Here is a 27,591-nt window from a genome sequence, read left to right as displayed (position 1 = left end):
TCTCTGTTAGGTGGAATAAATGCATGGTGTTCTCACTAGAGACAGAAAGGACACTGGAAATACAGCAATTTCAGATCAACACACAAACCACAGAAAGAACCCCATGACCATGTTCATGTTCATGCCCGTAGTTGGCAAGGTTCCTGGAGGTAGAGTATGTATGTAGCTAGCCTAAACATCATATGACAGCACATGACATAACTACAGTACAGTATTTTTCAAGTGTATAAAGAGCATATGACAGCATGTCAAAGTATCTACAGTATGTTTAAAGAGTATAAAGAGCATATGACAGAATGTCTGTAGTATATTTACAGTGTAACATCACTCACTGCTGACGTCAGGGTTCTCTATGTCCATGCGGTTCTTCTGGGCGTCCAGGAACACCTGGATGTTGATTCCCCGGGCGCTGGACTGGTTGTTGATGAAGCGAGCTGGGATCCGTCCAGAGACGTCAGGCTCGTCACAGCCGAAGCCCAGATCTAGTAGGACCTCCTCTGGGTCGTCACTCCACAGGTTCAGCACATCCATTACACTGGGATAACACACACAAACGCACACACTCACATATTCATATAAATACACATGCACATGTGCTTCCAGACACAAACACACACGCACGCATGCCAGTTACTGTATAGTATGTTGCAATTGCAATTCAGCCTCAGATCCTCACCACTTCAATTAGGATAAATACTGGTTAACCAAAGACTGCCTGGAGTTGGTAACATAACTAACCTGAGTGGAGCTGACTGTGCTGAGAAGGCTGAGGTCAGGCTGTTCCACCTGGTGAGAACTGGGCTGGACCTGGAACTCCTGGAGCATGACGGAGACACAGACATGATCAAAGAAGGAACACTTCTCCCCAACAGTCTCTGAATCTAGACTCATATCTTAGCTATGTGTTCCTTTAGCAGTTTATTCTTCCAAAGGTGAAGACATGACAGAACACTGCTGCAAACAGTCTCGGATTCTCGTGTCTCCCTATAAACTAGCCACTCATCCTTCTACAGACAAAGCCATGATAGAACGCTTTTCTGCATAATACTACAATGCACCATACCAGAATGGAACAATAATCAAATCCCACTGCTCTCCCTATCATCTCCACAAACAAATTCCTTAATCTAAACCCTGTTTAGAGTTGGCTCTACTGTACACTACACAACCCTAATCTCCTCATATTCTTCTCCTCCTCCTCACCGTGTCACATCTATGGCTATGACTATGTCATCCCTCTTGTTTCATGCAAACAATCCCTTCATCCATGGCTGCATCCCAAATGGCACCGTATTCCCTACATAGTGCCCTGTGGGCCCTGGTCAAAAGTAGTGCACTATATAGGGAATAGGGTGTCATTTGGGATATATCCCATCTGTTTCTGTGAAGGTCAGGTGATCTATCTTCTATTTGCATGGTAAATATCAGTGAACATTATTCAGAACTTATGACAACATCTGTCAATCAAGCCAGCTCCCTTCACTACCAGTCAGTTAATGACAAGTGATAGAAAATTAGCCCCAGGTGAGGGTGTTCAGAGTTTAAACATATTTAGGGGCGGCAGGTAGCTTAGTGGTTAAGAGTGTTGTGCCAGTAACCGAAAGGTCGCTGGTTCTAATCCCTGAGCCGACTAGGTGAAAAATCTGTCGATGTGCCCTTGAGCAAGGCACTTAACCCTAATTGCTCCTGTAAGTCGCTCTGGATAAGAGCGTCTGCTAAATGACTAAAAATATATATATATATTTCATCTTTGATCTAACCTCACTTTGAGAGAAATGTTTGTATTTTTATGGGGTCAATAACACATTTTAACCCATTTATCCATAGTAAGTTATTCAGAGTAATCAGATTTACAAGTTATATATTGGATAACATAACATAAAATGTGAGAGACACATGATTTATACATGGATGTGTAATCTCGCCATGTATAGACCCTCTGTTGCAGTTCATTTCAAAGCTCCAAAGGTTTGACAGCAACCAGCCGACTAGACAGTAGAGAGGGAAAGTTCCTTACCTCAGAAATTCCTGGACGGTCCTCACTCCCTGTTTACCATATAAAGACGCTGAGGAAGAGAAAGAAAACAAAATGAAAGTATTATCTAGATCTGAAAGCAAACCAGGCTGAATATTTGGAATATCTTGCTATGAAAGACAACGAGCTAGTTATCCACTGTGTCTCTGCTAGCCACAACTGCTAATTCAGCACATCCTGTCTCTGGGATGGCTCTGTTTAGAAGCTATATTAGGCATTAGTGTTCTTTCTGTCATTGTTTTCTCTTGGCTGTCCTCTCTACCTCTACTTCAAGGTTGGGACTCCATTTTACCCTGGCATGGTGACAGGGACAAAGTGGTCTGTGCTGCCGGCCGAAGCGTTATTTTATTTTATTACACAGGACTTTTTTTTGTCCAAGAACGTCTCCAAGATTCCAACATCCAACTCTTATCATTTTCTATCAGGTCTCGTTCCGCAAAGTTCTTCCATCTGAAGAGGAGTTCTAAAAGGAGCGTTTGGAAAGTTGGTGATGATGCATGTCATTCCGTTCCATTGTGTTCTGTTCTGTTCTGAGCTGACTCCCTAAAGTGCCATGTCATTTGGTGTTGCATAACCAGGTCTCCTGATCCACAGATAAGGTGGTGCTTTTCAAGGCCAAGAGGTGCTGAACTGTATATCCCCATCTAACATCTGAGTTTGGGGTAGCATTCTTTTCAGTTGACTTACCTTTCTGTTGAGTATCCTGGCAGTACCTTGGAGGAGATAGAGGAGTCTGCGGGGTGGTCAATCTTTCTTTAGGGTTTGGGGCAGCAGTCCCTTTTGGTTGACTGGCCTTTCTAAGTAGCCAATCCCTTTTATATCTTGAGTAGCCGGTCCTGGGAGGAGATAGTGGACAGCCTTGACCAGTCTCTCCTTGGGCCAGTGTCTGGAATTGACCCCCTGTCCTCTCTGTAAGGACTGGTTCTCCCTGTGCTCTCTGAGGAGAACACAGTGGCTCATGCCAAATGTCCTCGGCTGTCCCTTCTAAGACATCCTGTCTCCTTCTGCTTCTCCCTGCTGCTACACTTTCTTCTCTTCCTTTACTGTCTTACTTCAATTTTATTAGATTCTAAGGCTGGCCTAAGTGATGACTAAGAAGGGATAATGTGGAAGTAATGCTCCTGTACATGGATACAGACACTCACTCTCACACACAGACCCCAGTAGGTGTCAGTGAGGACTGGTGAGCATCAGATCCTAGCTGTGTTTGTATAAGATTTGCTGTGGTGTTTGCCAAAGCTAAGCGCCGCGATTTTCCTTAGCCATGTTTAGGGTGATCTGCCTGGAGGTGTGTATTGTCCAGACCTGGGTTCAAATACTAGTTAATCATTTCAAATACTTTATCCGGTGCTTGATTGCACTTGCCTGTCTTAATGAACCAATAAAACAGTCCCAAACCCAGACCACCTGGCATTCCAGGCAGGCTAGAGCAAACGCTCAAAGTATTTTGAAAGATTTCAAACACTATTTGAACCCATGTCTGGTATGGTCTTCTCCCTGTCTCTCTGAGACTTTCATCCTGGTCTTAACTGTCCCTACCTCTGTCTACTGCTGGGTGCTCAGCCCTGATATTAGCAAGAAGTACAGACACCATCTCTCCTCTGCCAATATTTTACCCCCTTGCATAAATACACCAGCCCTCAGCAACATTCTTCTCATTGTGTACCCACTCTCAGACAGCTCAAATGTTCCTCTGAGCACACAGTGGATTAATCATTGTGATGTTTTAAAACCACAGAACCTGTTTTTAACTTACTCCTCGTTCCTCGGCGCTACCTGGTGTTCATGTCACCCTAAAAACAACGACTACAAGATGAAAGATCTATTTACCTTCGACGCCCAACGCTAAGTCATCCTCACTGCTGGCGTTCCTCTTTAGAAGCCCTGTAATGTTTTAAACAGAAATATAGAAGAGATTCAGAGAAAACACCACAATACAGTGTACTATACTATATACTACACTGAACAAAAATATAAACACAACATGTAAAGTGTTGGTCCCATGTTTCATGAACTGAAATAAAAGATCCCAGAAATGTTCCTGTCACACCCTGGCTCTGGGACTCATTATGTTGAGCCAGGGTGTGTTCATTCTATGTGTTCTGTTTCTATGTTGGGTGTTCTAGTTCGTCATTTTCTATGTTTGACTGAGTGACTCCCAATCAGAGGCAACGAGTGTCAGCTGTTTGCTGGTTGTCTCTGATTGGGAGCCATATTTAACTGTCTGTGTTTCACTTTGGGTTTGTGGGTTTTTGTTCCGTGTTCGGTCATTGTCACCGTGGACTTCACGAGTCGTGTTTTGTTTTGTTTAGAAACTTTAACTAATTAAAGTCATGTTTGTTTCTCACGCTGCGCCTTGGTCTACTCCTTACCTCGATCGTGACAGAAAAACCCACCATACCAAGACCAAGCAGCGTGTCCAGGAGCAGGCAGCCTGGACGTGGGAGCAGATCTTGGACGGGCAGGGGTCCTGGACCTGGGAGGAAATCCTGGCCGGGATGGATCGCCGGCCATGGAGTGAGACGGTGGAGGCGCGCCGTAGAGAGGAGCTACGGCGTGATCAGGGTCGTCGTCGGACGGTCGTGAGGCAACCCCAGAAATTTTTTAGGGGGGGGGCACACGGCATGGACGACGGGGCTGACGGAGGAGAAAAGGGGGCGGATCCAGAAGGCCACCAGGCCAGGGGTACACCGCCCTGTACGTCCTGTGCGGATGCCTCACACAGAGTGTGTGAGGGTAGGCATTCAGCCAGGACGGGTGGTGGCCGCTATTCACTCCAGGCCTCCTATCCGTCTCCACAGCCCGGTTCGGCCTGTCCCTGCTCCACGCACCAAGCCTACGGTGTGCGTCGCCAGCCCAGTCCGGCCTGTCCCTGCTCCACGCACCAAGCCTACGGTGTGCGTCGCCAGCCCAGTCCGGCCTGTCCCTGCTCCACGCACCAAGCCTACGGTGTCCGTCGCCAGCCCGGTCCGGCCTGTCCCTGCTCCACGCACCAAGCCTACGGTGTGCGTCGACAGCCCAGCCCGGCCTGTTCCTGCCACCCGCACCAAGCCTACGGTGTGCGTCGACAGCCCAGCCCGGCCTGTTCCTGCTCCACGCACCAAGCCTACGGTGTGCGTCGCCAGCCCGGTCCGGCCTGTCCCTGCTCCACGCACCAAGCCTACGGTGTGCGTCGACAGCCCAGCACGGCCTGTTCCTGCCACCCGCACCAAGCCTACGGTGTGCGTCGACAGCCCAGCCCGGCCTGTCCCTGCTCCACGCACCAAGCCTACGGTGTGCGTCGACAGCCCAGCCCGGCCTGTCCCTGCTCCACGCACTAAACCTACGGTGCACGTCGCCAGCCCGGTCCGGCCTGTTCCTGCCACCCGCACCAAGTCTACGGTGCGCGTTGCCAGCCCAACCCGGTCTGTTCCTGCCACCCGCACCAAGTCTACGGTGCGCGTCGCCAGCCCGACCCGGCCTGTTCCTGCCACTCGCACCAAACCTACGGTGCGCGTCGCCAGCCCGGTCCGGCCTGTTCCTGCCACTCGCACTAAGCCAGGGGTGCGAGAAGTCAGCCTGGTAAGGCCCGTTCCTCCTCCACGCACCAAGCCAGGGGTGCAAGTCGACAGACTGGACCAGGGGCACTATGGGGGGTGTATTGGAGGGTGGTGGTCAAGGCCGGAGCCAGAACCGCCGCCGAGGAGGTATGCCCGCCCAGCCCTCCCCTGTTTTGTTTAGTTGAGGCGCGGTCGCAGTCCGCGCCTTTAGGGGGGGGTACTGTCACACCCTGGCTCTGGGACTCATTATGTTGAGCCAGGGTGTGTTCATTCTATGTGTTCTGTTTCTATGTTGGGTGTTCTAGTTCGTCATTTTCTATGTTTGACTGAGTGACTCCCAATCAGAGGCAACGAGTGTCAGCTGTTTGCTGGTTGTCTCTGATTGGGAGCCATATTTAACTGTCTGTGTTTCACTTTGGGTTTGTGGGTTTTTGTTCCATGTTCGGTCATTGTCACCGTGGACTTCACGAGTCGTGTTTTGTTTTGTTTAGAAACTTTAACTAATTAAAGTCATGTTTGTTTCTCACGCTGCACCTTGGTCTACTCCTTACCTCGATCGTGACAATTCCATATGCACAAAAAGCTTATTTCTCTAAAATGTTGTGCACAAATTTGTTTACATCCCTGTTAGTGAGCATTTCTCCTTTGCCAAGATAATCCATCCACCTCACATGTGTGGCATATCAAGAAGCTGATTAAACAGAATGATCATTACACAGGTGCACCTTGTGCGGGGGACAATAAAAGGCCACTCTAAAATGTGCTGTTTTGTCACACAACACAATGCCACAGATGTCTTAAGTTTTGAGGGAGTGTGCAATTGGCATGCTGACAGCAGGAATGTCCACCAGAGCTGTAAGCCACCTCCAACGTCGTTTTAGAGAGTTTGGCAGTATGTCCAACTGGCCTCACAACCGCAGACCACATGTAACCGTGCCAGCCCAGGACCTCCACATCCGGCTTCTTCACCTCCTTGATCGTCTGAGACCAGCCACCCAGAAGCTGAGGATTATTTCTGTCTGTAATAAAGCCCTTTTGTGGGGAAGAACTCATTTTGATTGGCTGGGCCTGGCTCCCAAGTGGGTGGGCCTATGCCCTCCCAGGCCCACCCATGGCTGCGCCCCTGCCAAGTCATGTGAAATCCATAGATTAGGGCCTAATTTATTTATTTCAATTGACTGATTTCCTTATATGAACTGTAACTCAGTAGAATCGTTGAAATTGTTGCATGTTGCAGTTATATTTTTGTTCAGTATACTTTTGACTAGGTCCCTTAGGAAATAGGGTTCCATTTGGGACACACCCTTACTGTAAAATGGAGATTAGACAGAGTACAAACATGGAACGAGATAAATATCATTAGCAACCGTCACCATCTGACTCTTGAAATACCAAGTCTGACAAAAGAGGCTCCTGTTTGTACTCAGCTTCTAACAGATAAAAACTACCTCAGAAGAAGAAAGTGATAGAGGAATCAACAACAGCAGTCTTGTTTTCTGTGACATAATAAACCCGTGATGGCTAAGACCAACAGTCAGGGACATTTAATGGATGTTTAGGGGCTGGTTGGTTACAGCACAGGTTATAAGTTGTCGTTCCCATGGTTTTCACGGGCCTAGTTTGCATGTCGTTTGAATCTATCTGCCTTGCTGCGCCTCTGCCTTTCTAGCGACACAGCCTCCTCATTACCCAGAGACAACACTCGTATATGGTGAATATGAGAATTCCAGGTTATGTATACAAATACATTTCCATATATCATATCTGTTATACTAAGGATTCAATTTTAACCTTTACATTACAGGATGAGTTGATTGGTTTTGTAATGACTTGTAGTGTATTGTAGTGTAACATTTCTTACACTCACATTTTCCAACAGTTTCAATCTAGCTCAACTGTTAGTATGTCATGCTCAAGTTTAAACTTGACTTAAATCCAAACATCTTTCAGTAACTACTGGTCTATGGCTAATATTGAATGTACTTCAATGTGTTAAGCTGAAGTGTCACCAAAATAACAGTAATACACAACTACACTGTAGATATAACTACTAACAGCACTAACAACAAATGATTCATGAGAAATTACTCAAACATTTTTAGATGAACATTCTTGGTATTAAACTCCAGTAAATCAAAGTAAATGTCTATGTGCCATACCTGCTGCAGCTTCTCTGGTGTGGTCTGGTTTTGCATCCGCCCTGCAAGTAAATGTCAAGCGCTTTTAGCAGGGGTAGTCGGGAAGCTCACACCAACCCAAACAGCACACAAAGATGTGGAAAATAAACAGGCAAGGCTAAACAATAGAGTGAGGTATGAAATCCCAATAAGGTACAGTTGAAGTCTGAAGTTTACATACACCGTAGCCAAATACATTTAAACTCAGTTTTTCACAATTCCTGACATTTAATCCTAGTAAGAATGCCCTGTCTTAGGTCAGTTAGGATCACCACTTTATTTTAAGAATGTGAAATGTCAGAATAATAGTAGAGAATTATTTATTTCAGCTTTTATTTCTTTCATCACATTCACAGTGGGTCAGAAGTTTACATACAGTCAATTAGTATTTGGTAACACTGCCTTTAAATGTTTTTTACTTAGGTTAAACATTTCGGGTAGCTTCAAACAATAAGTTGGGTGAATCTTGGCCCATTCCTCCTGACAGAGCTGGTGTAACCGAGTCAGGTTTTTAGGCCTCCTTGCTCGCACACGCTTTTTCAGTTCTGCCCACACAGAATTGAGGTCAGGGCTTTGTGATGGCCACTCCAATACCTTGACTTTGTTGTCCTTAAGCCATTTTGCCACAACTTTGGAAGTATGTTTGGGGTCCTTGTCCATTTGGAAGACCCATTTGCGACCAAGCTTTAACTTCCTGACTGATATCTTGAGATGTTGCTTCAATATATCCACATCATTTTCCTTCCTCATGATGCCATCTATTTTGTGAAGTGCACCAGTCCCTCCTGCAGCAAAGCACCCCCACAGCCTGATGCTGCCACCCTTGTGCTTCACGGTTGGGATGGTGTTCTTCGGCTTGCAAGCAACCCCCTTTTTCCTCCAAATATAACGATGGTCATTATGGCCAAACCGTTCTATTTTTGTTTCATCAGACCAGAGGACATTTCTCCAAAAAGTACGATATTTGTCCCCATGTGCAGTTGCAAACCGTAGTCTGGCTTTTTTATGGCGGTTTTGGAGCAGTGGCTTCTTCCTTGCTGAGCGGCCTTTCAGGTTATGTCGATATAGGACTTGTTTTACTGTGGCTATAGATACGTTTGTAGCTGTTTCCTCCAGCATCTTCACAAGGTCCTTTGCTGTTGTCTGGGATTGATTTGCACTTTTCGCACCAAAGTACATTCATCTCTAGGAGACAGAACGCGTCTCCTTCCTAAGCAGTATGACGGCTGCGTGGTCCCATGGTGTTTATACTTGTGTACTATTGTTTGTACCGATGAAGGTTGTACCTTCAGGCGTTTGGAAATTGCTCCCAAGGATGAACCAGACTTGTGGAGGTCTACAATTTTTTTTCCTGAGGTCTTGGCTGATTTCTTTTAATTTTCCCATGATGTCAAGCAAAGAGGCACTGAGTTTGAAGGTAGGCCTTGAAATACATCCACAGGTACACCTCCAATTGACTCAAACAATGTCAATTAGCCTATCAGAAGCTTCTAAAGCCATGACATCATTTTCTGGAATTTTCCAAGCTGTTTAAAGGCACAGTCAACTTAGTGTATGTAAACTTCTGACCCACTGGAATTGTGATACAGTGAATTATAAATGAAATAATCTGTCTGTAAACAATTGTTGGAAAAATTACTTGTGTCATACACAAAGTAGATGTCCTAACCGACTTGCCAAAACTATAGTTTGTTAACAAAACATTTGTGGAGTGGTTGAAAAACGAGTTTTAATGACTCCAACCTAAGTGTATGTAAACTTCCGACTTCAACTGTATCTGCAAATTAACTCTGTTCAATAAAATAAAAAATACAACTCTATTATTTCCAAGTCCACTGTGTAGGTATTGGTGGATATGATAAGTAAAACATTTGTCATATGTAAGTAGACTTCCTAATACTCACTCATGACTTCTAAGCCACTGTTGGACGCTGTTCTGTCTACAGATTCCTGTACAAAAGGCATGGACACACACATCAAGACTCATCCAAGAAACATTAATCAGCTTTATATAGGATCTGAAATCATACCTGGGATAACTACACTCTTAGAAAAATAGGTTCCTTATAGAACCAAAAAGGGTTCTATCGCTTGCTTCATATATGGAACCCCTAAAAGTTCTATATAGAATGCTTTTATAGGGTTCTTTGATCAGAACCCTAGAGGTTCTTAGATCAGAACGCTATAGGTTCTTCTTCACTGAACCAAAATGGTATGGAACCCTGCATGGTGCCATTTATGAATTATGGCTACTCATAGCCTCGTGAAGTAGGGGTGCTGATAAATTAGGGGGTCGACAAAAAAATATTCTCAGCACATTCTCAGCAGCCCCACCCGACCATATACAGTGGGGAAAAAAAGTATTTAGTCAGCCACCAATTGTGCAGGTTCTCCCACTTAAAAAGATGAGAGAGGCCTGTAATTTTCATCATAGGTACACGTCAACTATGACAGACAAATTGAGAAAAAAAAATCCAAAAAATCACATTATAGGATTTTTAATGAATTAATTTGCAAATTATGGTGGAAAATAAGTATTTGGTCACCTACAAACAAGCAAGATTTCTGGCTCTCACAGACCTGTAACTTCTTCTTTAAGAGGCTCCTCTGTCCTCCACTCGTTACCTGTATTAATGGCACCTGTTTGAACTTGTTATCAGTATAAAAGACACCTGTCCACAACCTCAAACAGTCACTCTCCAAACTCCACTACGGCCAAGACCAAACAGCTGTCAAAGGACACCAGAAACAAAATTGTAGACCTGCACCAGGCTGGGAAGACTGAATCTGCATTAGGTAAGCAGCTTGGTTTGAAGAAATCAACTGTGGGAGCAATTATTAGGAAATGGAAGACATACAAGACCACTGATAATCTCCCTCGATCTGGGGCTCCACGCAAGATCTCACCCCGTGGGGTCAAAATGATCACAAGACTGGTGAGCAAAAATCCCAGAACCACACGGGGGGATCTAGTGAATGACCTGCAGAGAGCTGGGACCAAAGTGACAAAGCCTACCATCAGTAACACACTACGCCGCCAGGGACACAAATCCTGCAGTGCCAGACGTGTCCCCCTGCTTAAGCCAGTACATGTCCAGGCCCGTCTGAAGTTTGCTAGAGTGCATTTGGATGATCCAGAAGAGGATTGGGAGAATGTCAGATGAAACCAAAATATATTTTTGGTAAAAACTCAACTCGTCGTGTTTGGAGGACAAAGAATGCTGAGTTGCATCCAAAGAACACCATACCTACTGTGAAGCATGGGGGTGGAAACATCATGCTTTGGGGCTGTTTTTCTGCAAAGGGACCAGGACGACTAATCTGTGTAAAGGAAAGAATGAATGGGGCCATGTATCGTGAGATTTTGAGTGTAAACCTCCTTCCATCAGCAAGGGCATTGAAGATGAAACGTGGCTGGGTCTTTCAGCATGACAATGATCCCAAACACACCGCCCGGGCAACGAAGGAGTGGCTTCGTAAAAAGCATTTCAAGGTCCTGGAGTGGCCTAGCCAGTCTCCAGATCTCAACCCCATAGAAAATCTTTGGAGGGAGTTGAAAGTCTGTGTTGCCCAGCGACAGCCCCAAAACATCACTGCTCTAGAGGAGATCTGCATGGAGGAATGGGCCAAAATACCAGCAACAGTGTGTGAAAACCTTGTGAAGACTTACAGAAAACGTTTGACCTGTGTCATTGCCAACAAAGGGTATATAACAAAGTATTGAGAAACTTTTGTTATTGACCAAATACTTATTTTCCACCATAATTTGCAAATAAATTCATTAAAAATCCTACAATGTGATTTTCTGGATTTTTTTTCCTCATTCTGTCTGTCATAGTTGACGTGTACCTATGATGAAAATTACAGGCCTCTCTCATCTTTTTAAGTGGGAGAACTTGCACAATTGGTGGCTGACTAAATACTTTTTTCTCCACTGTAGCTACTACTATTAATTAAATAGTAATTATTTTTTAGCTACGAATATAATTTAATAAACAATTAAACAATAGACAAAAGAATACCAGAATCGTTTTTAGAATTTATTGTCATATGCAAACGTATTTGGAAATATGCAGTGATATATAGCTTACTTTGTCATGTTTCTTATTTCTATTTCTTGTGTTTTTGTTCTACTTTACTTTATAGTACTATATTGAGATTGATTGCTGCATTGTTGGGATAAGAGCTTGCAAGAAAGGCATTTCACTGTACTTGCGCACATGACATTACAATTACATGACATGACAAATTTGAAACTTGGTGACCATGGAGGGATCTCTTTATTTGAACGATGGCCTATGTCAACACTGGCTGACTTCTTTACAACACAATACAGTCCATTAGTTACAGCGAACAACAATGTGTCTTCTGCTCCGCCCCTGGATGGAAAGGAGAGCATGTTGTGGGGTTAAGGGACTTGCTCAGTATGGGTTGTTGGCTGACTGGTTCCAGAGAATAAGCAAAAAGGAGCAAGAACATGAGTTACTTTTCAGAAATAAGCATGAGTTAATCTGCCAAAATGAAGACAAAATGCTATGCAGACATACTGTATACAGTAAATATTATGATGTAGAAGAAGAACTTAGATGTAGTTGTTGTCAGCAGCAGCCGAAAGAGAGATCCTCTGCCTCTGATAGTTCTGGGTTACTGCCAGCCTGAGCAAAACATAGATAGTGTGTGTTAAAAGTAATGTGATAATTTAACTAGGCTATTGAATCACCAAGATTAATTATGCATAATTTATTATATAATTTATACATACCTCCTCTCAGTCAGCAACAGTCTTCTAATGGCTTCATGAAATGTAGTAGTACCCTCAATTGACTCCACACTGAAATAGTGAAATAAAAGTAACAATTAGCTCATTGCTAATGTCAGGCTGGGTCTGTTAGCATATCCCATAATAAAATGTAATGTTTATTTGAAAGAGTTAGCTGGCTAGCTTGTAAAGCTAGCTAAAGCTACTAGCTAGCTAGCTAACTTACAAATGTGTTCAAATTCTAATAATGTTTCAACTTTATCTAGCCTATAGTTTATCATATGACTTTGGCTTTATATATTTGAATTAAATAATGAACTTTGCTTACCTTAATACATTGAAAAATAACATGCTTATTGGTAGGCTGCTTGCAAGTTGGTTCAACAACCATCCTGTTGCGTGGTCATGCTGGTCATGTTGGGTTTTTTATTTATCAGAATGGCAGTTACATTTTGAATTGACCAAAAGGTTCTATATCAGGGGTCTCCAACAGGTCGATCACGAGATACCAGTAGCTCGCAGCCCTCCTATGAGTAGCTGGCCAAACAATTCTTAAAGTACATGCTACTTTCATGTGTTCCACCGCAAACAGTCATAAACAAATCTCACACGTATCAGACACCGCAAGCTCCCAGCTACCATGTAATAGAGTACCACAGTATGAGTCATAATACTCGTAAAACCTACCGGTCAAAATGGTTCCAATTGTTTTTCCACCATATATTTTTCCCATAGTTTTTTTTAGAAACACTTAAAATAAGGGCTGTGTTTTGTGTAGTCTTACCCTGGCCTGATGTTTTAATAACTGTGTAAATCTCTCTAGGACTGTCACGGACAGAAGAGGACCCAAGAGCGCAAGTTCAAATTCAGAGTTCTTTATTGAAGGTTTCAGGCGGGAAGAGGAGTGCCAGGGGTGTCAGGGGTTCCAGGGGTGCTTGGGGCTCTGGGGTTTTTCAGGGTCCTGTGGGTACCTGTGCTCCGGGGGTCACCAAATGTCCGGGGGTGTCCAGTCCAAGTGCTTAGTGTGTGTGTTCCCCAGTGATGGAGCGGCGTTTCGGGCTGAGGGTGGTGAAGCGTCTGGGCACGCTCATCTGGTGGTCGGAGACCTGGGGGAACACACACACAACAGCAATATGAATGGCAGGCAGAAGTACAGATCAGGGCTGGGCAAATATCGTGGTGAGAGACAGAAGGCAGAATCGAGTTACCGGAGGGGCTGAAGATCGGAGAGTAGTCGAGGTCCAGAAGGCAGGTCGGGAAAGGATCGGTATCACAAACAGGAGTCAGAGCGCAGACAGGCAGGTTACTGGTCCGGGTTTGAAGACGATCTGACAGGGCTTGGCTGAAAAACAGGGCTTGATATACTGGGAGAGGTTAGTGGGGAAATGCAGTTCAGCTGGCAGAGTAATTAGAACAGAGTGAGGCAAGGTGAGGATGGTGAGTGGGAAATGCAGTGCAGCTGGCCAGGTAACAAGAGCAGAGCAGGGCGGAGCCAGGTGGAGCTCGTTAGGCAGAGTAGGGAGAGAGTGAGCAGAGTGGCAGAGAATTGAATGCAATTAATGTTGCTACCAGGGAGAGAGAGTGCTCATGACAGGACCCCCCCTCCAAGGGACGGCCCCAGAAGTCCCAAGAACAACATCATGCCGGGAGGGTGGAGGGGAGCAGGCGGCGGGTCAGAACTCCTCCGAGCGGTCCGAGTGAATCTCCTCATCCTCAGAAGGAGCTGGAGGGTCACGGTCGGGAGACAGGACAGGCACTGAGACAGGAGCAGGGTCAGGCACAGGACAGGAAGCAGGGCGGGCAGGACGGCTAGGAACCCCTCTTGGACGGCCCCTACGGATTGCAGGCTGATCAGGATGTAGTCGGTGGAAGTCAGTGATAAGGGTCCGGTCCACTATCCTCCTGGCCGGGATCCAGGTCCTCTCCTCTGGACCATATCCCTCCCAGTCAACGAGGTACTGGAGACCCCTACCCCTTCGCCTAGAGCGGAGCAGCCGCCGGACGGTGAAGACAGGACCGCCATCTACGAGGCGCGGAGGAGGTGGCGCCGGAGCTGCAGGGACCAGGGGACTTTCATGGACCGGCTTGACCTTGGAGACGTGGAAGGTGGGGTGGACCCGCATGGAAGCGGGCAACTGAAGTCGGACCGCCGTTGGACTGATGACTTTCTGCACAGGAAAAGGACCAATAAAGCGAGGGGCCAGCTTTCGTGATTCAACCCGCAGCGGCAGATCCCGGGCAGACAGCCAGACCTTCTGACCAACCCGGTAAGTAGGTGCTGGGGTCCTCCGTCGGTTGGCACCGACGGCGTAGCTGGTTCCAGACTTCAGGAGCACAGTGCGAGCCTGGGCCCAAGTGCGGCGGCAGCGGCGGGCATACGCAAGAGCAGACGGACAGGTGGCATCCGCCTCCTGGCTGGCAAACAGTGGAGGTTGATACCCGTAGACACACTGAAAGGGGGAGAGCCCGGTGGAGGAACTGGTGAGTGAATTATGGGCATATTCCACCCAGAGCAGGTGTTGAGCCCAGGCCCGGGGATTTTGGGAAGCCACACACCTCAGTGCCTTCTCCAGCTCCTGGTTCATGCGTTCAGTCTGGCCGTTTGACTGCGGGTGGAATCCAGACGATAGGCTGGCGGTGGCCCCAAGGAGATGACAGAACTCCTTCCAAAAGGTTGCTGAGAATTGCGGGCCCCGGTCTGACACTATATCCTGGGGTAGGCCATGGATACGAAACACATGTTCCAGGACCACCTGGGAGGTCTCTTTAGCAGAGGGTAGTTTGGGAAGGGGCACGAAGTGGGTCATCTTACTAAAGCGGTCAACAATGGTAAGGATGACTGTGTGTCCGTCAGAGGGCGGAAGGCCCGTAACAAAGTCCAGTGAAACGTGGGACCAGGGCCTCTTGGGTATGAGTAGGGGTTGCAGCAACCCAGCAGGAGGCTGGTTGGGGGTCTTGTTTCGGTTACAAGTGGGACAAGCTCGGATGAATTCTCGGACATCCCGTCTCATCCGCCGCCACCAGAACCGCTGGCGGACCAGATGAAGGGTGCGAGTGATGCCGGGATGACAGGCCAGACGGGATTCGTGCCCCCACTGAATCACAGGTGACCTGAGATTTGCTGGAACAAACAGACGGTTGGGGGCGCTGGTGCTTGGACCTGGCTGGTCCCGAAGAGCCTCCATGACCTGCTTCTCGATCTCCCAGGTGAGGGCCGCTACGACCAAGTGGCTGGGAAGAATGGGGGCTGTCATGGCGGTGGTCTCGTCCTTCTGAAACATCCGGGAAAGAGCATCAGGTTTGATGTTGCGAGATCCCGGGCGGTAGGAGAGCGTGAAATTGAAGCGCGTAAAGAACAGAGACCACCGCTGTTGACGGGAGTTCAGCCTCCTGGCTGTTTGGATATACTCCAGGTTCTTGTGGTCTGTCCACACTACGAATGGTTCCTTTGACCCCTCTAACCAGTGCCGCCATTCTTCAAGGGCGAGCTTGACAGCCAACAGCTCGCGGTTCCCAATGTCGTAGTTGCATTCGGCAGGGGTTAGCCGACGGGAGTAGAAGGCACAGGGGTGCATCTTGCCATCCTCAGCTGCTCTTTGAGAAAGCACTGCACCCACTCCCACGTCCGAAGCATCTACCTCCACCACAAACTGCCTTGCTGCATCTGGCATCTGGAGGATGGGAGCAGAAGTGAAACATGTCTTGAGGATATTGAAGGCCTTATCAGCAGCTGATGTCCATTGGTACGGTTGTTTAGTGCTGGTTAGCGCCGTGAGGGGTGCAGCCACTGTGCTATAGTTTCTGATGAATCTCCTATAAAAGTTGGCAAAGCCCAGGAACTGTTGCAACTTTTTCCGAGACTCAGGAACTGGCCAGGAAGTGACAGCCGACACCTTCGTGAGATCCATCTGAATGCTGCCCTCGGTCACCACATACCCCAGGAATGAAACGGTTTTGGCATGGAACTCGCACTTCTCTGCCTTCACGAAAAGAGAGTTCTCCAGCAGGCGGCGCAGGACCAACTGGACGTGGTGCGTGTGTTCTGACAGAGTCTTTGAGAATATTAAAATATCGTCAAGGTACACAAATACGAACGTATTTAGCATGTCCCTGAGGATATCATTCACTAGGGCTTGAAAAACTGCTGGGGCATTGGTGAGGCCGAAGGGCATGACGAGATATTCATAGTGGCCGGTTGGTGTGTTGAACGCTGTCTTCCATTCGTCTCCCTCCCTCATCCGCACCAGATGGTAGGCATTGCGAAGGTCCAGCTTTGTGAATACAGTGGCTCCCTGCAGCAGTTCGAAGGCAGACGAAAGTAAGGGCAGTGGGTAGCGATTCTTAACCGTGATGTCGTTCAGACCCCGGTAATCTATGCATGGACGAAGAGAACCGTCCTTCTTGCCGACAAAGAAGAATCCCGCTCCTGCGGGGGAAGATGACGGTCTAATTATCCCGGCGGCAAGAGAGTCATTAATGTAGTCCTCCATGGCCTTTCTTTCCGGGGCTGACAGTGAATACAGACGACCCTTGGGAGGTGCTGTGCCAGGCAGGAGATCAATCGCGCAGTCATAGGGTCTGTGTGGGGGTAGAGATGTCGCCTTGGATTTGTTGAACACCTCTTTCAGGCTGTGGTAACAGGCCGGAACATTGGATATGTCGGGGGTAGCGCTAGATCTTTCCCGGTGAACGGGCAGGGTGGCCCCCCTTAAACAGGTCTGGTGACAACTCCTTCCCCACTCACGGACTGTTCCTGTCTCCCAGTCGATGTGGGGGTTGTGCTGACGGAGCCACGGGTATCCAAGAATGAGTGGTTGGCCAGGTGAGTGTAGGAGGTGAAACTGGATGGACTCCTGGTGGTTTCCTGACAGCAGGATTGTCACAGGGGCGGAGATATGAGTGACAGTGCCAAGATGATGCCCATCCAGGGCTCGTGCAGGAATGGGTTGTGTCAGTTGATGATGGTTCACGCCCAGTTGCTGTGCAAGCTCAGGGTCCATGATGTTTGCTTCGGCTCCGGAATCCACAAGGGCGGCCAATGTATGAGTCTTGTCAGAAAGCTGAAGGCGGAGATGAAGCAGGGTCTTTCGGATGGAGGGAGACTGAAGGCTTGTTGAGCTCACCCGGATCTCCCCTACACCTGGTGAGCTGCGGCTTTTGCCGGACAAGTGGCGACACGGTGATTTTCGCCACCACAGTAGAGGCAAAGGTTGGAGCTTAGACGGCGCCGACGCTCCTCGGGAGTCAGAGAGGCACGGCCAATCTCCATGGGCTCAGGCTGATTGAGTTGGCTATGGGACTTGACAGGCAGGGGCTGGACAGAAGCGGTATCGACCCGAGTGCGGATGGCAGGTTGACTGAGACGGCCCTTCTCCCTCCTCCGGGTCTGTATACGGCGGTCAATGCGGACGGCAAGGTCAATGGCGGCATCAAGCGTTGAGGGCGGGTCATGGGAAACAAGCTCGTCTTTGATATAGTCCGCCAGGCTATGGAGGAAGGCTTGCACCAGTGCCTCTGGGTTAAACGAGCTTTGACTGGCCAGGGTACGAAAGTCAATGGAGAAGTCTGCCACTGTCCGATTGCCCTGACGGATGGTGAGCAGAGCTTGTGACGCTTCGGCTGTTGGCGAGCCTAGGTCAAAGACCTTTAACATCTCCTCCTCAAAGGCACTGAAGGAGGCACAGGCTGGGGTTTGCCGGTCGAATTCCGCCGTTCCCCACAACCGAGCTCGACCGGTGAGATGTGTGATGACATACCCCACCTTGGCTCCCTCTGTTGAGAAAGTCCTGGGCTGTAGTGCAAACTGGATTCGGCAGCTGCTCAAGAATGGTCTTACTTGCTTCTGGTTGCCATCAAAACGTTCCGGGTTCCCAATCTTTGGTTCAGGAGCGTGGGGATCTGGTGGCAGCACTGCCGGGCCTGCAGCATTGGGACCTCCAGCGGAGGGATGAAGGAGTGTCGGTGGTACAGGAACAGAAGGACCAGGGGGGGGTGCAGGTGGAGTAGCCGGGTTAAAGAGTAGTTGCAGGGCTTGGGCTAGCTGTTGTTGCTGCAGTTGGAACTGTTGTTGCTGCTGGTTGAATAGCTGGAGAAGGGAAGCGATGTCGCCAGCCATCCGATTTATGTCTCCCTCAGAGCGTTCCAGTCGCTGTAGGGCAGTCATCTCTGGCTCTTCTTCCATCGTGGTCAGGGAGTGCGCTGGGTCCATGATGGTCAGATCGTTCTGTCACGGACAGAAGAGGACCCAAGAGCGCAAGTTCAAATTCAGAGTTCTTTATTGAAGGTTTCAGGCGGGAAGAGGAGTGCCAGGGGTGTCAGGGGTTCCAGGGGTGCTTGGGGCTCTGGGGTTTTTCAGGGTCCTGTGGGTACCTGTGCTCCGGGGGTCACCAAATGTCCGGGGGTGTCCAGTCCAAGTGCTTAGTGTGTGTGTTCCCCAGTGATGGAGCGGCGTATCGGGCTGAGGGTGGTGAAGCGTCTGGGCACGCTCATCTGGTGGTCGGAGACCTGGGGGAACACACACACAACAGCAATATGAATGGCAGGCAGAAGTACAGATCAGGGCTGGGCAAATATCGTGGTGAGAGACAGAAGGCAGAATCGAGTTACCGGAGGGGCTGAAGATCGGAGAGTAGTCGAGGTCCAGAAGGCAGGTCGGGAAAGGATCGGTATCACAAACAGGAGTCAGAGCGCAGACAGGCAGGTTACTGGTCCGGGTTTGAAGACGATCTGACAGGGCTTGGCTGAAAAACAGGGCTTGATATACTGGGAGAGGTTAGTGGGGAAATGCAGTTCAGCTGGCAGAGTAATTAGAACAGAGTGAGGCAAGGTGAGGATGGTGAGTGGGAAATGCAGTGCAGCTGGCCAGGTAACAAGAGCAGAGCAGGGCGGAGCCAGGTGGAGCTCGTTAGGCAGAGTAGGGAGAGAGTGAGCAGAGTGGCAGAGAATTGAATGCAATTAATGTTGCTACCAGGGAGAGAGAGTGCTCATGACAAGGACAAGGTGACTTTTATCAATATATTCGCCTGTATTTACCCCCTCCCAATTTTTTTTTTTTTTAATGAAACGCTAATTAGCAGCTAATGTGGCTATCATAAAGAACTACAAATGCCATGATGATCTGGACAAGACCGCCGAATAGAGGCAAAGGTAAGAATCTCTGGATTAACTATCTAATGTTAGCTAAATGTAGTAATACATAAATTGGCTACATTTCTTTAAATGGACAATTCTGTGAACTCTCTTGCGCAAGTTTGAAATTGACACAATACCTGTTAGCAAACGTGTCAGCTAGAGATGACGTGCAGGAGCTTGCAGGGATTTGTAGTCTTGCATTATATCTACGTTGATGCTAATTAGCATTTTCGAATCTGAGAGTAAATAGAGCTGAATATATTGATAAAAGTCACCTTGTCCGAGAGAGATTTACATGGTTATCAAAACGTCATGCCAGGGTAAGCCTACAAGAAACACAGCCCTTATTTTAAGTGTTTCTAAAATCCCCTTTGGGAAAAATGAATGGTGGAAAAACGATTGGAACCATTTCCCTGTTTGACAGCTAGGTTTTATGGGTATTATGATAGGGCTCTATCAACTTAACATTGACAATATCCTACCCCTGGTTAGCCACTATTGGCTTAAATAGCCAAATCTACCACAATACAGTGAGGGAAAAAAGTATTTGATCCCTTGCTGATTTTGTACGTTTGCCCACTGACAAAGAAATGATCAGTCTATAATTTTAATGGTAGGTTTATTTGAACAGTGAGAGACAGAATAACAAAACAAAAATCCAGAACAACGCATGTCAAAAATGTTATAAATTGATTTCCATTTTAATAAGTATTTGACCCCCTCTCAATCAGAAAGATTTCTGGCTCCCAGGTGTCTTTTATACAGGTAAGGAGCTGAGATTAGGAGCACACTCTTAAAGGGAGTGCTCCTAATCTCAGTTTGTTAACTGTATAAAAGACACCTGTCCACAGAAGCAATCAATCAATCAGATTCCAAACTCTCCACAATGGCCAAGACCAAAGAGCTCTCCAAGGATGTCATGGACAAGATTGTAGACCTACACATGGCTGGAATGGGCTATAAGACCATCGCCAAGCAGCTTGGTGAGAAGGTGACAACAGTTGGTGTGATTATTCGCAAATGGAAGAAACACAAAAGAAATGTCAATCTCCCTCGGCCTGGGGCTCCATGCAAGATCTCACCTCGTGGAGTTGCAATGATCATGAGAACGGTGAGGAATCAGCCCAGAACTACACGGGAGGATCTTGTCAATGATCTCAAGGCAGCTGGGACCATAGTCACCAAGAAAACAATTGGTAACACACTACGCTGTGAAGGACTGAAATCCTGCAGCGCCCGCAAGGTCCCCCTGCTCAAGAAAGCACATATACATGCCCGTCTGAAGTTTGCCAATGAACATCTGAATGATTCAATGTATTCTGATGTGATTTAAGCATTGACATGGACTTAGAACATCCAATTTCGTTGTTTCTCTATGAATGATTGTAATTTTAAGAGTGAAAAACACAAAAAATCTAAAACCAGGAACAATTAAACCTAGAACATAAACGGGAAAATATAAAACATAATTTGGTGAGGGGGAAATCAGATTTTATAGGGCCCCCCTTGGAGTTGTTTCTGAACCATTCTTTTACCAGATATATTGACAGAAAACATAGTGCACTACTTTCTCTTGTACACTAAGGACAGCGGCGAAGAGTTGCAGGGGAGAGGAGAAGAGAAGAATGTACCTATTTGAAAGCTAGAAAATAAATCGTAGCTCGCCATGCTAGAAAAGGTTTTTATCTAAGAGTGCATGCTTTTATTAAACACATTATTTCCTCTTGATTCCAGCTAGCATTTAGTTTGCAACAGCACAGGTTTATACAGTGGGGAAAAAAAGTATTTAGTCAGCCACCAATTGTGCAAGTTCTCCCACTTAAAAAGATGAGAGAGGCCTGTAATTTTCATCATAGGTACACGTCAACTATGACAAACAAACTGAGAATTTTTTTTCCAGAAAATCACATTGTAGGATTTTTGATGAATTAATTTGCAAATTATGGTGGAAAATAAGTATTTGGTCACCTACAAACAAGCAAGATTTCTGGCTCTCACAGACCTGTAACTTCTTCTTTAAGAGGCTCCTCTGTCCTCCACTCGTTACCTGTATTAATGGCACCTGTTTGAACTTGTTATCAGTATAAAAGACACCTGTCCACAACCTCAAACAGTCACACTCCAAACTCCACTATGGCCAAGACCAAAGAGCTGTCAAAGGACACCAGAAACAAAATTGTAGACCTGCACCAGGCTGGGAAGACTGAATCTGCAATAGTTAAGCAGCTTGGTTTGAAGAAATCAACTGTGGGAGCAATTATTAGGAAATGGAAGACATACAAGACCACTGATAATCTCCCTCGATCTGGCGCTCCACGCAAGATCTCACCCGTGGGGTCAAAATGATCACAAGATGATCACGGTGAGCAAAAATCCCAGAACCACACAGGGGGACCTAGCGATTGACCTGCAGAGAGCTGGGACCAAAGTAACAAAGCCTACCATCAGTAACACACTACGCCGCAAGGGACTCAAATCCTGCAGTGCCAGACGTGTCCCCCTGCTTAAGCCAGTACATGTCCAGGCCCGTCTGAAGTTTGCTAGAGTGCATTTGGATGATCCAGAAGAGGATTGGGAGAATGTAATATGGTCAGATGAAACCAAAATATAACTTTTTGGTAAAAACTCAACTCGTCGTGTTTGGAGGACAAAGAATGCTGAGTTGCATCCAAAGAACACCATACCTACTGTGAAGCATGGGGCTGGAAACATCATGCTTTGGGGCTGTTTTTCTGCAAAGGGACCAGGACGACTGATCCGTGTAAAGGAAAGAATGAATGGGGCCATGTATCGTGAGATTTTGAGTGAAAACCTCCTTCCTTAAGCAAGGGCATTGAAGATGAAACGTGGCTGGGTCTTTCAGCATGACAATGATCCCAAACACACCGCCCGGGCAACGAAGGAGTGGCTTCGTAAGAAGCATTTCAAGGTCCTGGAGTGGCCTAGCCAGTCTCCAGATCTCAACCCCATAGAAAATCTTTAGAGGGAGTTGAAAGTCTGTGTTGCCCAGCGACAGCCCCAAAACATCACTGCTCTAGAGGAGATCTGCATGGAGGAATGGGCCAAAATACCAGCAACAGTGTGTGAAAACCTTGTGAAGACTTACAGAAAACGTTTGACCTGTGTCATTGCCAACAAAGGGTATATAACAAAGTATTGAGAAACTTTTGTTATTGACCAAATACTTATTTTCCACTATAATTTGCAAATGAATTCATTAAAAATCCTACAATGTGATTTTCTGGATTTTTTTTTCTCATTTTGTCTCTCATAGTTGACGTGTACCTATGATGAAAATTACAGGCCTCTCTCATCTTTTTAAGTGGGAGAACTTGCACAATTGGTGGCTGACTAAATACTTTTTTTCCCCACTGTATGAACCTTGCTGTTTGCCACTCAAACCTCAGCAACAATGTTGCAAAATATGAATTAGATCTTCCCCCACCAAAGAGAGCGGTGTTAGACGTCTGCTAGCCATTTTTCTCACCAGGTGAAATCATGCAGCAGCATCATTCATATCGATATAAATGTCAATGTGAAATAGCTGAAACAAATTAAAAGTGTATGTTAGCTGTCATTTCAGAGTTTGATGTGACTGGGTTAGCATTTAATTTTTTTATCTTTTTTTTTTTTTGGGGGGGGGGGGGGGGGGGGGGGGTTAGATCAGCTTAATATTGCAGATAGATTGTAACTTTCATCAATGTAATTGTCTGCATCACTTCCAATCCCCCATGTTATATATATATATAGTGGGGAGAACAAGTATTTGATACACTGCCGATTTTGCAGGTTTTCCTACTTACAAAGCATGTAGAGGTCTGTAATTTTTTATCATAGGTACACTTCAACTGTGAGAGACAGAATCTAAAACAAAAATCCAGAAAATCACATTGTATGATTTTTAAGTAATTAATTTGCATTTTATTGCATGACATAAGTATTTGATCACCTACCAACCAGTAAGAATTCCGGCTCTCACAGACCTGTTAGTTTCTCTTTAAGAAGCCCTCCTGTTCTCCACTCATTACCTGTATTAACTGCACCTGTTTGAACTCGTTACCTGTATAAAAGACCCCTGTCCACACACTCAATCAAACAGACTCCAACCTCTCCACAATGGCCAAGACCAGAGAGCTGTGTAAGGACATCAGGGATAAAATTGTAGACCTGGACAAGGCTGGGATGGGCTACAGGACAATAGGCAAGCAGCTTGGTGAGAAGGCAACAATTGTTGGCGCAATTATTAGAAAATGGAAGAAATTCAAGATGACGGTCAATCACCCTCGGTCTGGGGCTCCATGCAAGATCTCACCTCGTGGGGCATCAATGATCATGAGGAAGGTGAGGGATCAGCCCAGAACTACACGGCAGGACCTGGTCAATGACCTGAAGAGAGCTGGGACCACAGTCTCAAAGAAAACCATTAGTAACACACTACGCCGTCATGGACTAAAATCCTGCAGCACACACAAGGTCCCCCTGCTCAAGCCAGCGCACGTCCAGTCTGAAGTTTGCCAATGACCATCTGGATGATCCAGAGGAGGAATGGGAGAAGGTCATGTGGTCTGATGAGACAAAAATAGAGCTTTTTGGTCTAAACTCCACTCGCCGTGTTTGCAGGAAGAAGAAGGATGAGTACAACCCCAAGAACACCATCCCAACCGTGAAGCATGGAGGTGGAAACATCATTCTTTGGGGATGCTTATCTGCAAAGGGGACAGGACGACTGCACCGTATTGAGGAGAGGATGGATGGGGCCATGTATCGCGAGATCTTGGCCAACAACCTCCTTCCCTCAGTAAGAGCATTGAAGATGGGTCGTGGCTGGGTCTTCCAGCATGACAACGACCCGAAACACACAGCCAGGGCAACTAAGGAGTGGCTCCGTAAGAAGCATCTCAAGGTCCTGGAGTGGCCTAGCCAGTCTCCAGACCTAAACCCAATAGAAAATCTTTGGAGGGAGCTGAAAGTCCGTATTGCCCAGCGACAGCCCCGAAACCTGAAGGATCTGGAGAAGGTCTGTATGGAGGAGTGGGCCAAAATCCCTGCTGCAGTGTGTGCAAACCTGGTCAAGACCTACAGGAAACGTATGATCTCTGTAATTGCAAACAAAGGTTTCTGTACCAAATATTAAATTCTGCTTTTCTGATGTAGCAAATACTTATGTCATGCAATAAAATGCAAATTAATTACTTAAAAATCATACAATGTGATTTTCTGGATTTTTGTTTTAGATTCCATCTCTCACAGTTGAAGTGTACCTATGATAAAAATTACAGACCTCTACATGCTTTGTAAGTAGGAAAACCTGCAAAATCGGCAGTGTATCAAATACTTGTTCTCCCCACTGTACATACACATGCATATACATATATATATATATATATACACACACACATACATACACACATGCATACATACATACACATACATATCCTTTAAAAAAATATATATATTCCCCTTTATTACTTTCCAACCCCGCCACCCTTTCCCTACTTGGAGTAAACTAGTGAACAACAATGCTTAGGCCTCTACCTCCAGCTTATACCTACTTATATCTACTCTCAACCTCTCCGATCATTTTCATGATGTCCATCCGGTTTGCTTCTGTTAGCATTTGTTAGCGGTTGTTTTCTAACATTCCCATTGCACTCTGGGGTAGGGATAGAACCCTCAAGGTTCTTTGACTTCACTCTGTATATACACTGAGTGTACAAAACATTAGGAACACCTTTCTAATATTGAGTTGCACCTAATTTTACCCTCAAAACAGCCTCAATTTGTCGGGGCATGGACTCTACAAGGTGTCAAAAGCATTAAACAGGGATGTTAGCCCATGTTGACTCCAGTGTTTCTCACAGTTGTGTCAAGTTGGCTGGTAGTGGATCTCTACTCTGAATAGCTCGTTCCATCTCATCCCACAAAAGCTCAATTGGATTGAGATCTGGTGACTGGGCAGGCCACTGAAGTAAGCTGAATTCACTGTCATGTTCGTGGAACCATTCCTGGACAATCCTAATCTGCAGTGTGGCAGGCCCTGATCTCAAAGTCACTACACTTGTATAAGAACTTTATGTCAAGTGTAATTGTATTACCTTATGTCTCACTCATTATGAAAATATATTTATTAGTCATTTTGAAGCTGCAAAAGTGGTCTACTGTAATGTTGAGGTGATTCCATCTCCCTCATTAATTTAATTCTAGGCTATAGGCTATAGGCCATATTAAGATTCCTATCTAAGAGCCCTCCAAAACATGTGGTTATGATCATATATTTAGACTAATTCAACTAACTATTGTAGTTTTTGGTTCTTCTTGAAATATTTGACAGCCATCAAATAAATAATTTGTATTTATAAAATAACTTGCATATATTCTAATAACTTCAAATATTATTGGGTTTTCAGAGAAGTATTCAAAAAACGTTCAAATATTATTTGTTTTTCTGAGACCTGTATTTGAATATCAAAGAAAATAGTTGCCTTTACTTTAAGCTCTATATAAACTATATTCAACTACAATTAGTATTTGAAAAGCTGGTATTTTCTGTCAAGGTCTGAGTCAAATACATAGATATAGAGATTCTAGACAGTTACAAAAATGTAATCTACAGTCTCCAATATCACACAGTTTTCTAAACAGTTTCTTATTCCTCTAGTTGAACATCTGCAATCTGCAGAACAATAGACTATAGGAAAGAGGTCTTACCAGCTCTGTCACTGCCATGCGACTGTTCTGGTGCTGACATAGGTATGTCATCCCTGTTACTCCACATGACTTTAGATGCCACCAAGTTGGCCCTCTTCTCTGTGGCCCCTTCAGCTGCCATCCTGGTGTCTATCTGAAGATCAGAACCACACAACACCCACCGTCAGTCAGTCACGTCACACAACGTTCAACCTGAAAATCCACTGCAACATGAGGCTCAAGCAAACACCACAGGATCGTGTTGCATCTAGGCATCCAGCCACCCAGGCTACACTACCTACATTAGTAAACATGCCAGTCACAGAAGAGATGCAAATTATGTCAAAACTTCAACAGGAGAACACATCACAGCTCACCCCTGCCCTGCTGCTCTGACACACACAGAAATATTGTTTCCTGCTGGCTTATTAAAATACTTTCATAGTTTCCTGTCCCAGTGTTTATCGGTTAAGAGCAGCTCCTGCCAAAGGGATGTGCTTTTACAGGAACTATATCTCAAGTTCAACCTCCCCCTTCTATTCCCAGCAGGAAGTAGAAGTCAATCAGTCCGACTGGAGGGTCTATTTTCTGGTGAAACCTATAGGTGATAGTCAGAAGCCTCAGTCACTTCTATAGAAGAAAGAAAATTATATTATATGTATGTTATCAATGTATATGACTATTTCAATTATTTCCTTTTTATCGCATGGTTCAAATAACATTTGGTGGTTTGTCTTACTGTAACTGGGTCAGTGTTCTGGACACTGTGAACTGTAAACTGCATTGGCAAATACTTGATACATGAAACCGACTCATATCAAGACATATTCCAGGAGGATATTGGGCTTTTATAGTGCCAGTCACTTCCACTTAATGTCATTTATACTCAGTGTGGATTATCATGTTTCAATAAACGTCTTAAACATTTTAGTTACTAAGAGGAGATTATATTTAAAATCTAACACTTGCAAAATGTCCAACACACCACTCACATTCATGTAGGCTAGTCTCAATCCCTTCAACCAAGACACATCTAGCAAAAACTCTGGAAAGAGAGATTTGTTGACACAGTGTTGGCTAAGTCCTTACTATGGTTAACAGAATACTAAATATACCCTAGGTCTACATAAAGTTTATAGTACCTATAAAAATGATAGCTACATTTAATTCAAACTGTGACAGTCAAAATAGCTTACACACCAGAAAATAGTAAAATAGGTGCAGAACAAAACTATACATCATGATTCATTGGAATGAAATGAC

At 45.8% G+C, this 27,591-nt stretch overlaps 1 protein-coding gene across 1 annotated transcript in view; it reads right to left on the bottom strand.

The window, feature by feature from the left end:
• The window catches only part of itprid1 (ITPR interacting domain containing 1), a gene marked incomplete at both ends in the record, with an annotated part of 57,570 nt that overhangs the window by 12,330 nt on the left and 17,649 nt on the right, over positions 1-27,591 (bottom strand). Inside the window, 5 exons of the mRNA XM_084152137.1 lie at positions 333-535; positions 739-816; positions 2,018-2,066; positions 3,866-3,919; positions 7,734-7,774. Coding sequence (XP_084008263.1) covers positions 333-535; positions 739-816; positions 2,018-2,066; positions 3,866-3,919; positions 7,734-7,774 — 425 coding nt within the window. The remainder of the gene's footprint in view (positions 1-332; positions 536-738; positions 817-2,017; positions 2,067-3,865; positions 3,920-7,733; positions 7,775-27,591) is intronic.

The sequence above is a fragment of the Coregonus lavaretus genome (genome assembly GCF_964263955.1).
Source record: "Coregonus lavaretus genome assembly, chromosome: 34".
Taxonomy (NCBI): Eukaryota; Metazoa; Chordata; class Actinopteri; order Salmoniformes; family Salmonidae; genus Coregonus; species Coregonus lavaretus.
This window is presented reverse-complemented; position numbering and strand designations above follow the sequence as displayed.